The sequence below is a fragment of the Balaenoptera borealis genome, assembly GCF_965194805.1.
Source record: "Balaenoptera borealis genome assembly, chromosome: 5".
Taxonomy (NCBI): domain Eukaryota; kingdom Metazoa; phylum Chordata; class Mammalia; order Artiodactyla; family Balaenopteridae; genus Balaenoptera; species Balaenoptera borealis.
In genome coordinates this window covers 87390488-87402723 of record NC_138862.1, presented here as the reverse complement: position 1 = coordinate 87402723, position 12236 = coordinate 87390488, and the positions used below count along the sequence as shown (strand labels likewise).

General features: G+C 40.9%; 1 protein-coding gene across 4 annotated transcripts in view; it reads left to right on the top strand.

Moving 5' to 3' along the window:
* Nucleotides 1-12236, top strand: part of USP13 (ubiquitin specific peptidase 13) — a 120278-nt gene that overhangs the window by 95228 nt on the left and 12814 nt on the right. The window contains exon 20 of one of the 4 annotated variants that reach the window (XR_014245176.1): nt 11658-12086. The exons of 2 other annotated variants lie outside the window; for them this stretch is intronic. Coding sequence is in view for 1 of the 2 variants with exons in the window: in XM_082393955.1 (XP_082250081.1) it covers nt 7466-7518 (53 nt within the window). In the remaining variant the exon portion in view is untranslated. Of the gene's footprint in view, nt 1-7465; nt 7733-11657; nt 12087-12236 lie in introns of those variants that run through there. One more of the 4 variants, XM_082393955.1, reaches the window with a different exon arrangement.

The window sequence follows — 12236 nt, the reverse complement described above, 5'->3', positions numbered from 1 at the left end:
ATGGTCTTACCAGACCTAACGTATATGTATTGATATAGCTCTAGAGACAGAGAGGGGGAGGGAAACTTTCTTCTTCTTTTATATAAAATAGAAATTTCTTCACTGAAGTTGTTTTAATCCAACTAGACTAGAAAAGGAGGAGCTGTAGTTCTCCTGACTTCCACATTCATCTAAAGGGTCTTGTATTACTTTTCGGAAATCATTGGCTTGCTTGAGACATTAAAAGCTGTTACGGACAAGCATTATTCAATAATTCACGAGCAGGATTTATTATGTGTTACATGCCCATCGGTTCACTCCTTCCTTGATTTTCAGTAATGGACTCTTCTTTAGGGAAGGTGAGTTCTTGCAGAAGGAATAAACCACAAGATGGGGCCGCTGTAAAGCTGCCAAGGTATTTGGCTGCAGAGGGAAGGAGAGTCTGATCATTAGGGTTTCCTGTGTTCTGATGGAGCTTGGAAGGACCAACCATTCTCTCAGAGAAGGTCATTAATTATACAAAACAGCCACAGCCTCTCCTCGGGCTTACTGAACTCAGGGTGACCTGCAGATACTCCTGGGTTTTGAGTTGCATCCTTGAATAGGATGTCATGATGATGTTTTTCACCACCCTTGAATTTAAAGGCACTCTGGGCCAAACTCTATGGCTTTACTCCTCATCGCTCCCAAATTTCGGCACTTATGGGTGAGGGTGGGGAAGGAGACAGTGATGCACTATGAGAAATCACGTATGGGATATGCAGAATCTAAGGGCAGTAGGAGGTGAAAAATTTAATTATGAAAAAAGCATAAACCACCCTAACTCACCAAATGCATTCTGCACTGGATTTTATAGAAGAACAGACGTTTTTAAAGTAACCTTTCAGCCGTGTGTCTGGCCCATGGGAGGTGATCAGCAAGTGAATGACTGAATGAAGAATTAAATGAATGCCAGGTGGTAGTGGTCACAGGGATAGTTTTTTAAATTACCTCCACTAAGTACCATTTGGAGGAATTAGCAGTGTACTGCTGTATTCTATTCTATTCCCTCTCACAGGAAAGGGAAAAGATAATTTCTTGTACTTTGCTGCATTAGCACCTGAACTCATATGTCACTTTTTTTCCTTTTACAAAAATTAACATTTATGCTGTTTCTTTTTCCTATAATTAAAAGGATGTATAATAATTTTAGCAACTGGAGAAAATACAGATATAGGAAAAGAGGAAAACGAAAATTACAATCCTGCTACCCAGTCATAACCCAGTCACTGTTAAATGTTTTGTGTATATTCTTTAGACCTTTCTTTGCAAATATATAAAAATGAATATAAAAATGTATATTTATAAGAATATAGCATTCTATTCTATACATGCTATTTAAAAAAATTTGAAGTATAGTTGATTTACAATATTATATTAGTTTCAGGTGTACAACATAGTGATTCAGTATTTTTATAGCTGACACTCCACTTATAGTTATTACAAAATAATGACTATATTCCCTGTTCTGTACAAGATATCCTTGTGGCGTATCTACTTTACACTATACATGCTATTTTATAGCCTGCTCTTTCTGTAACTGTGGGTGTACATTATGTAAATCTAGGTCATTGAACATATATTAATATTCCATTGTACCATAATGTATATACCTAATCTTAGCCTAGTTGTTGTTTAAATAAAAGATGATTTCAGAAAGAGTTTTAAATAATGGGGTTATTTGCACATTCAGAAGGTGATGGCAGTGATTTTTAAATAACACATTTCTTAGAGGATGAATGCAGTTCACAGAAGTACAACAAATGCCTCTTTCAATCTCTATTCAGGTGATAAACATTTGTTCAACTTTTCAGTTTCTTTCATTTCCCTCCTCCACCCCCTCCCTTCCTTTTTTCTCTATTAAAACTAATGCTGTAATGAACATTCTTGAGCTCTCCCTTATTATTTCTTTAGGGTAAGCTTCTGGAAGTGAAGTTTTGGGGTCAAAACTGCGTATTTTTGAGATGTGAATACAGATGATCCCATCACCAACCTCCCCACCCCCTGCCCCGCCCAAAACACAGCCCTGTGCTCCTGTGCCCTGCCCTTCCCAACAGTGCTGTTGGTCGAGCACTCTTCATGTGTTTTATATCTTTATTGCCTAGTTGTTGTTTTTCTTGTGTTAATCGCTTCCTCATTTCCTTTGCCCATTTTCCCATTTTTATTGAGGTTTTTAGAATTTTTTTTTTATTGATTTGTATGAGAGTTTCAAATACTGTAAATTAGTTTGGGAATACCTCCTAGCTTTACAATATTGAGTTTTTCTGGCCAGAAACATGTTACCCTTTTCCTTTGCTTCGTATCCCCCTTCTCCCACCCCTGCAGAGCTATACGGTTTTCTTTATAAACGTCTTCTGCCTTTTTGGTTTAGTTCTCAGAATTACATTTTCTGTGTTACTTATGAATAACATTTTTCCCCATTATATTTTCTCAATTGTTCCTGCTGAATTTTGGAAAGTTCCTGGTCTTGTAATTGGCCATTCTCCAGGGATTTGATTAGAATTACATTAAATTCATAGGTTCCACTCCGGGAGATGTGTTGTATTCTGTGTAGGTGTTTGCATTCCCAAAACATTGTTTTTTACCTTTATTTTGGTTGGTGAATTGGCTTGGACATTTGACTTGGGGGTAATGAGGACAATTTAAAGGTTTAGGTGATTTCTATTTAGGAGCAAAACGGAGAGCCAAAACAGACAAACCAAGTAAAACCAACAACAGTGTTTTCAGGGTTCTTTTGTAAGTAGCAGGATTGCTGAGCCAAACTTGTCTAAGCAAAAAAGGGTGTCTTGTAATATAAAAGCTGGAAAGTCCCAGAAAGACTTGACTCTGGGCATGCCCTTGACCCCAGGACTCAAGCCCTTTTATATGAGTATATCTCTTGCCTCTGGGGTTGGTTCCAGTCTCAGACAGGCTCTCCCTCATGGCCACAAGATGGCTGCCAGCACCTCCTACTACTGTATCTTTCCAGCAGAAAGAGTCGTGTCCCAGAGTTCTCAGCAGATGTTCTGGGAATGTGAGAGTCTGTCATGTACCCTCCCCTGTCGGCATGTCCGAGCCGAGAAGGGAAGGGTTGGTCTCTTCAAAGCCATGGTTTGAGTGTGGGCCTAGACCAGCAGAATCAGCGTCACCTGAGAACTTGCTGGAGATGCAGATTCTTGGACCTCACCCAGACCTACTGAATTAGGCCCTCCGGGGGCGGGCTTAGCGAGGTGTGGTTTAACAGACCCTCCAGGTGGTTCTAATTCAGCTTAAGTTTGAGAACCACCATTTTAAACAGCAATATTAGGTTACTCTTACTTTAAGATGGAGGATCGCGGCCGCTGGGACATCACTCCAGCAGGTTAACGCTGAAAATAATGACAAGGTAGGTGTTTGAATTGGAAAACAGTGACTGGGATTAAAGAAGCACTTGTATCAAATTCTTCCTTTAGGGAATATGTAATTAAAAATTACTATTGCCATCTTTTTGAATGAGGAAGTAATGTCATTGCATGAAACTCTTTCATTTAAATGTTATCTACTTTGATTAAAAGGATTTGTGCTATTAACACTTGGTGAAATAGTAGCTGTCCTTTATTGAATGTCTACTAAGTGCCAGGCATTTCCTCTGCCGCTTTTCCCTGGCGCTTTTACAGCAAGGTATTCGGATGAGAAAGTGGTAGCTGACAAGGTTACCGACTTGCTTATGGTAGGACCACCTTGTAATTCAGGTCTGGCTGATTTTGAGCACTGCATTTTCTCCTTTGCCCCCTATTGAGTCATCATATTTCAAGTTTTCTAAATTGGAACGGAGGCAGGAGCCTGTTTTTCAGAAGGCTCTATTTATTGTCATGTCCTACCTGTTTTAAGAGCTGCACTTAACTTTCTGTTGAGTTTTTTACATTTTTAAGAAGTGGGAAATCAAGTCATCAGTCTGACCTATCTGGGCTTCTGTCATTTGCAAAATTATTTCTGTTTCTGTGTTGCAGTTAATGAGCGTTTAATTTTTTTTTTTTTTTTTTAAGAACTCACTGATTGCCAACGTAATTAAAATGTGATTAGTCTGTGATTACTCAGAACCTGCGCTGGCCCCTTCAGCCTCATCGCTGTCATGGTGCAGACATCTCCTGCTGCAGCTGAGGATTTTCCAGCAAGGGGAGCAGAGAGACATTTCATTTACATAGTGGTGGGGCTCCCTGAGGAATGCAGCCAGAATAGGATCTGGAGAGCAGAGGCGCAGCGCCCAGGGAAGCCAAGCCCCAGTGGTCTATTTGAAAGCAGTACACACGTACTTAATAACACCTGGGCTCTCATTCTTTTTAAAAAAAATTTATTTATTTATTCATGGCTGTGTTGGATCTTCATTGCTGCGTGCGGGCTTTCTCTACTTGTGGTGAGCGGGGGCTACTCTTCGTTGTGGTGCACGGGCTTCTCATTGCGGTGGCTTCTCTTGCTGCAGAGCACGGGCTCTAGGCATGCGGGCTTCAGCAGTTGTGGCTCGCGGGTTCTAGAGCGCAGGCTCAGTAGTTGTGGCGCACGGGCTTAGTTGCTCTGCGGCATGTGGGATCTTCCCGGACCAGGGCTCGAACCTGTGTCACCTGCATTGGCAGGTGAATTCTTAACCACTGCGCCACCAGGGAAGTCCTAGGGCTCTCATTCTTATCCCCCATGTCAGCACCTGTGCTTTTCAGTGGTTCTCTTGGAAGTTAAGAGGAAGCCACTTTGGAGTAAACTAATTTACACTGAAGTATAGATGACTGAGAACTATTAAGCTTAGGGGGAAGTGTTTGATATTTGTTGTTTTAGGCAGTACACAAATGAGAAGTCCAGGTGGATTGGTAATTTCGAGGTGGCTGGGGCTGGGGAGGCAATTTGTAGAGCTTTTAAGATTCTGTCCACGTTATCAGCTGCCTTGAGCTGTTACTGATTTACTCAAATCCTCCTTGTTCTCTTTTTGGGAATTGAGTAGTTTTCTTAAAGCTCCAAATCTGCCCCCAATCCCCACCACACACACGGGTCTTTTCTCAGAGCAGGAATGAGGGAAATCAAGCTGTTGGGGGTGGAGACTGTTTGAAGATATAGGGTGTTTGTGAGTCAAATGCTGGTCAATTGGGGATGACATTTTTCCTTCTGTTGTTAGGGGTGGGTTATGAAACACATTATTCAAGTTAGGAAGATTCAGTTGGAAAACTCAGTTTTGGTGTCTCACCAGAAGGCTGCAGAGCCCCGGGGTCTTGGTGGTGGTTTCGAGGAGTCTTTTGGTGTGTCTGTATTCTGAGCACTCTGAAGACTGACTAAATAACGTGTCATGGCCTCATGATAACTACTGCTTTTCAAGTGGATGTAGATGCTATAATGGTTTATAAAATATAAATTAATTTAACTGCACTCCTGAATCTAGAGTTTGCTTTCGGTCATGATGTGTGGTTGAACTGTAGTTTTCAAAAAGGTAAATGATGACTGTCACGTACATAAAAACTGAACACATACTACAGATTTTCTTTGACTCATTAATTAGGGAACCAGTTAGTTGTTATTACTGGTTCAAAAGCATCTGAAAAGCTATTTAAAAGATACCTAAAGATAATTTGATGGCTGAGTTAGATATAAAACTAGTGTCTATCAGGATCATGACTCCTTGAGGTTACAGGTATTGACAGAAGAAAGATGCACAGCCCGAAAGTTTCAAGTGAAGTTTTCTGCGGGGACCTTACTGAGGACTGTAGCTCTGAGGAACTGCTCTGAAGAGGTAGAGAAGGAGCCAGGATATATAGGAGTGTTTTGCTGGAAGAAAAACATGTAGTAGAACATTAAAAGATTACTGCTAATCACAAAGAAAAGACATCTCAAGTTAATGATTTTAGTACTTTCCTATGTAGGGGAAGACGCAAGAGTCTGGGCTCATTGAAATTATTCCTTAGATATGCATCTTAACTGTCTATCTAAGGCTAGTATCCAGAGCACAGAAAGCTTGCTCTTTTTCTCCATCCTGATTTCCCCTCAGGGTGCACCGTGGTGGGGTAGCTGCAGTGGCTGATGCAGGTTTGATCTGTGTAGAGCTGGAATGGCAGACAGCGTTCCCTTCCACAGCACCCCCTCTTGGTCATAAATTTGACCAAGGTTTGGAGGGCATTTGGTGACCAATTTGTCCCACGGTATTAGGAAATCTCATGCCTAGGTCAGATGGGGATTTTGTTGACAGGCCATTCAACATGCTATTTTTGGATCAGGCCCTGTTGATAACCTAAAATTCTCTGGATCATCTGTCTTACTAGTTTATTACGATCCAGGAAATGTTTTCCCTTATTGGTTCTTTCCATGTCTGGAGTTGTACTAGTACAGTTATTCTATATAGAGTTATATATGTGATCAGTGGCCTCAAGATGTTTAGCCACCATTAATTTTGTCAGAGGCCTGTTTACACGTCAGGTAATGCAAGAGACAACAATCTTTTTTTTTAATTTTTAAAAAAATTTATTTTTTATTTTTGGCTGCCTTGGGTCTTTGTTGCTGCACGCGGGCTTTCTCTAGTTGCGGCGAGCGGGGGCTACTCTTCGTTGCGGTTCGTGGGCTTCTCATTGGGTGGCTCCTCTTGTTGCAGAGCATGGGCTCTAGGTGCGTGGGCTTCAGTAGTTGTGGCACTCGGGCTCAGTAGTTGTGGCTCGTGGGCTCTAGAGCACAGGCTCAGTAGTTGTGGCGCACGGGCTTAGTTGCTCCGCAGCATGTGGGATCTTCCCGGACCAGGGCTCGAACCTGTGTCCCCTGCACTGGCAGGCGGATTCTCAACCACTGCGCCACCAGGGAAGTCCCAAGACAACAATCTTATGAAATAGAATATCCACAATATAGCTAGTAACATTAATAAGGTCATAGTACAGCAGAGAGATACAAAACATAAGCAGTTTGAAACAACAAAGAGAGAACAAATTAAAACCATGATTAGTATAACTAGTTGTAATCTGGATTGCAGTAAGCCATCAAGTCCAGAGGGGAGCCAGCTGGAGAAGCCAAATCCTGGGGGGGATCAGGTAGAGAGAAAAAGATAATGTTTCATCTTTGTTTACAAAGGTAAACTTTATCAACATGTTGTATGTCATAGTTAGCATAAGCGGAAAGTTTTTCTGGAAAACAAAGATTAAAAGCCACTAATATTTCAGACAAAAAGGCATAAAATTATAAATTATATTTATCATTCAGTTCCATGTGATTAATTCCTGTTGATCTAGATGGAGCCATCAGGTTTTCTATTAGTTTTGTAATTTCTTACCCGGTTTAGTAGTATGATCTAAAAGTCATCAGAAACTTATATTTGTCAAAAAGTCCTTTTTATGGATCTTCTTGAAGATCTTCATTTTGTAAAAGCATCAGAGTAAAACAGTTATAACAGGGAAGAGCCAAATCTGACTACATGTTGGATCTGTTTCTTTTACTTTAACCTTTGCTTTCCGATGCTTTTGTTCACTAAAAGGATACTGTCTGTACATAATGGCCTGCCTTGGGGAACCCTGCCCCTCTGCCTGAATGTTAAACCAAAGTGCCTTTGTTCTGGGAAACATCCGGACCCTCTCCAACTGTGGATGGCTGCAAGAAAGAAGAAATGAACACATCCCCTCCCCGAGGCTGGCCATTCCAGGTGATATTTGCAAAACTTATGGCCTTTTTACTTTACTTCCTCATCTCCTCCCCCTCTCTGTGCATCCAAACTGGCATCCAAAGCCCGATAAGATGGTTATTTTGAGACTTTAGTCAAAATATTTAGTCAAAATATTTAAAATATTGAGACTTCGGCCATCTTCTCGGTCTGCCGGCTTTCCGAATAAAGTCGTATTCCTTGCCTCAGCACCTTGTCACCGATTTATGGGCCTGTTGTGCGGCGAGCAGAGCAAGCTTGGACTCGGTAACAAGTTTGGCTTGGCCAGCCAGGAGCCTTGCTGCTCGTGGCCAGCCGGCCCCGGTCAGGGAACACTGGGGCAAGGTCCTGGCTGCCGCCAGGACCATTTGTCCTGAGGGTCTTCCCTTCAAAATTACCCAAAGCGGCACCAGCTACCCCAGCGCTTGGCAGTTGAAGCAAGGAACCGACCAACTTCCGCGAGTCCACGGACTCGATTTTGTAGAGATTGGTAAGTCTACCCAATTCGGTAACTGGTTTGTTGGTTGTGGTCTTGATCTTGTTTTGGTTTTGTGTATCCTTTTGTGTCGCTAGTTGGGGAACTCGATTTTGTAGGGTAAGTCGCTCCGGCGTGCACATCCCGGAACATATTCCCCTCTCAGTTTGGGCTTTTCCTTTACGGGATAAGCCAGTTTGTTTGATTGGGGTACCCTGTTGGAGGGGGGACTTGTCATCAGACTCTACCTGATTTGGGACCGGTTCAGTAGGGAACTAGTTTGTTGGTTTTGCAGGGTAAGTCTACCCGATTTGGGAACCGTTGGTTTTGGTCTTGGTTTTGTGTGCATCGATGCTAGAATTTGTTTGGGCCTTTTGTGTTAGAATTAGTTTGCGTCTTTTGTGTTTTGGTGTTATCAAACTTATAAAAAATGGGAAATACTCCATCCATCCCGAAGGAGAGCCCTTTGGGGCGTATATTAGATAAATGGGCTTAAACATAGCCGTGAGCCTCTAAGAGAGACATGATGTACTATTGTAATAGAATGTGGACCCAATATGTATGATCAGAAGAGCGATGGCTCCTGAATGGCTCACTCAATTATTACACGATCTCGCAGTTAGAAGTGTTTTGCAAAAGAGCAAGCTGCACCGGCAGTTGTTCCAACTGCCCACCCCCCATGCCGCCATGATATTCACTGCCTCCTGTTTCCCCTACCCGTGGGTATCAAATAGAAGTTTCTTTGTTAACCCTTGGAGCACAGGAGCCTGATTTAGTATCACCAGCTAAGACTCCACAGGGCCCCCAGTTTGGACTGGGAGCCGGTTCCGCAGTAGGGCAGTTTCCCTTGCGCTGACATCCTGTAAGAGGCCAGGGGGACTCCCTTGGACTTGAGGAGTCAGATTCTAATTTCCCCACAGGAGCCCCAGGTAACTTTGACAGTGGGGAACAAGTTGATTGACTACCTTCCCTATTTATCTTAAGAGGCTTGTAAATATTAAATAAAGGGGAAACAAAGTCATCCTAGGAAAAACTTTCCTTTATCTTTGAGATGCAAATGTCCTATCCGGTCTTCTCAGGAACCCTCATCTCTGCCATCTTTTTAAAATGCAAACTTTGAAAAGAGGGTAAAGTAATTTAGAAATTGACTTGTCAAGGCTAAATAAAAAACCTAAGTGTCTTTTCTATAAAAGTTCAGCCATCTAGACAAGTGAGCTTGATTTGTTCCATCTGCCAGAAACCTAATTTTAATCCAACCTCTTTTTGTAAACTGATGGGTTTTACATTGCTGTACCTGACTCAGGGCTGAAATTTTGAAATGAGAACTATGATGTCTCTGTGTGCTTGTGTCCTTGTATGTGTCTTTGTCTTCGGATAACATTGCTGAGGCTGACTTGTGGATGAGCTCTATTTAATTGGCTTAAAGAAAAGTAAGCGCTTACAAACCAAACAATTCTAAATACAAGAAAAATTAAGCTAAATGAGTTTCAGGTTCACGTGAACTGAGACATATTCAGAATTAATGTTTGTTTGTTGATCTAATTAATACAGACATGTAATTAGAGTCATCAGGTATAATACTTCTATTGTGCCTAGGTTTAATATAAGCTAAATAAAATCTTGTTATATCTGTTGCAAATTTGTCAGCAAGGAAAGTAACTTGATGTGAAGAAACTTTTAAGGAAAGAAAATGCAAATGAGATAAGAGCTTTAGGTGAACTAAAAAATAATTATCTTTCAGGAATGTCTATCTAAAATTAATCTCTCCAGATATTTGACAACTTGAAAGTTAGAATTGTGCTAAAATGAGTTAAGTGATGGAAGGTTTATGGAAAGTGGACCCCAAGAAAAGAGTTTTGTTCATGGTCAGGATTGACTAAGTTTAAAATAAGTTTGAGTAAATAAATTTTAAAAGTAAGCTGTTGCAAAACTTGAATGTGGCTTTTCTCTTTGTTAAGAAGACAAGGTTTCTTAAGATTTTGAACTGCCTTTGCTAACAGATTTTAAGTTTCTCTGCCTTTTAAGTGATCTGTTCTATATTTGCCTTTGAAATCTTTTATTGTTACTTAGGTTAAGTGAATAACTATTGTTTCACAGTGACATGTGATCCTATCTGACTGCTTTAAACCCTTTTGACATTTTTTTGACAAAACTTCCCAAATCACATTATGAAGCTCCTTTGACCTCTGGCTAACTTTGGGATGCTTCAAAGGGCCCCTGAAACATCCCGAAGAGAGATATTAACGAATTAGGTTCACTTGGTAAGTTGAATTACATGGCAAGTGTTGTCAAATAAGTAATAAATCTTCTTGGGTTATATTGTATGGCAAATGATACAGGTATTCTAGAGATTATATGGAGTTCCTAAAATTTGGTATGTCCTGGTAATATGTTATCAGTCATAATTCTAGTTATTATCTGAAAGTGTTCCATGTCACAGCAGTAACCAAGTTACTTTGTCAATTGCATTGTAATCAGATTTAAACGTGCCTCCTTAAGTCTTTGGTCATTATAGACAGTTATGGTTTCACTCTGACACCTTTGCAAAAATGCTTCCTCTTCAAGAAGATTTATAGAAAGGAGCTTTGGATAAATACAAGTTTCTGACTTTCAGACCGTAGTGGTGAACTGGGTAAGAAATTGAAGAATTCTAATGGGAAACCTGTTGGCTTCATAAAGCTGTTAACAAGAAGGATTTAGTTACATAAGACTGAGTAAACTGGTGAATATGGTTATAATTTTTATGGTTTCTATCTGAAAAATGGTTTAAATCTGTGTTTTCCAGGTATAAGGAAAACCTTCCCCTTAAACTAATTATGACTTACAGTACTTTGGTAAATTATACCTTTGTAAGCCAACTGTGTGTGCTTTGTGTCTCCCTGCTACACTCTGTCTTTGTCAATGTTACTAGCTGCATTACTTAGATCCTATTTTATAAGATTGTTGTCTCTTAAAGTACCCAGTGCATAACCAGGCCTCCAACAAAACTTCTATGGCTAAATGTCTTGAGGAAATAGATCACATTTAGAACATAAAATAATTGTAATAGTGTGATTCTAGGTATGGGAAGAAGCAACAAGGGAAAATGTCTCCTGGATCATAATTAGATAGAGGATCCAGAGAATCTTTAATTATCAGTAGGGCCTAATCTGAAAACTAGCACCTGGAGTGTCATATCAAGAATTTTCGCCTGATCTGGGATGAACCTCCCAGTGCCGTGGGACAAATTTGATCATGAAATGTCTCCCAGTATTGGTAAAAATCCTGACCAAGAGGAGAGGATCTGAGAAATGGAATATTTCCTGCCACATCAGTCATTAGTGATTGCAGCCCTCCAGTGTGAGCTGTGAGCCCTGAGGAAACTCAGGGTATGAAAATACAGGATACAGGCCCCAGATAGCCGAGGTGCATATCAAGGGAGTGATTTCAGTGAGCTCAGACTCTTGCATTTTCCCATACATAGAAAAGCGTGGAATTCCTTAACTTGAGATGCTGCCTCCTGGGATTGAAGCCCTCAAAATTCCCACTGAATAGATCATAACTCTCAACTTTTAGGTTGTGAATATTTTTTTAAGACTACAGGAGTAAAGGAGACACTTTCCAGAGAGGAACAAAAGAAACAACGTTTGGAACACTGGCACTGATGGTGAACACTCCCAGGAAGATCCATCTGACTTCGTCACCCGTTTTTCCACAAGATTGTGGAATGGACATTGACATTGGGGAATTGTAACAGGGAAGAGCCAAATCTTGACTACATGTTGGATCTGTTTCTTTTACCTTAACCTTTGCTTTCTGCTGCTTTTATTCACTAAAAGGATACTGTCTATATACATAATGGCCTGCCTCGGGGAACCCTGCCCCTCTGCCTGAATGTTAAACCAAAGTGCCTTTGTTAGGCAAACATCCTGACCCTGTCCATCTGTGGATGGCTACAAGAAAGAAGAAATGAACACATCCCCTCCCCGAGGCTGGCCATTCCAGGTGATATTTGCAAAACTTATGGCCTTTTTGCTTTTCTTCCTCATCTCCTCCCCCTCTCTGTGCTATAAAAGAAACTGGCATCCAAACCCTGATAAGATGGTTATTTTGAGACTTTAGTCTGCCATCATCTCTGCCGGCTTTCTGAATAAA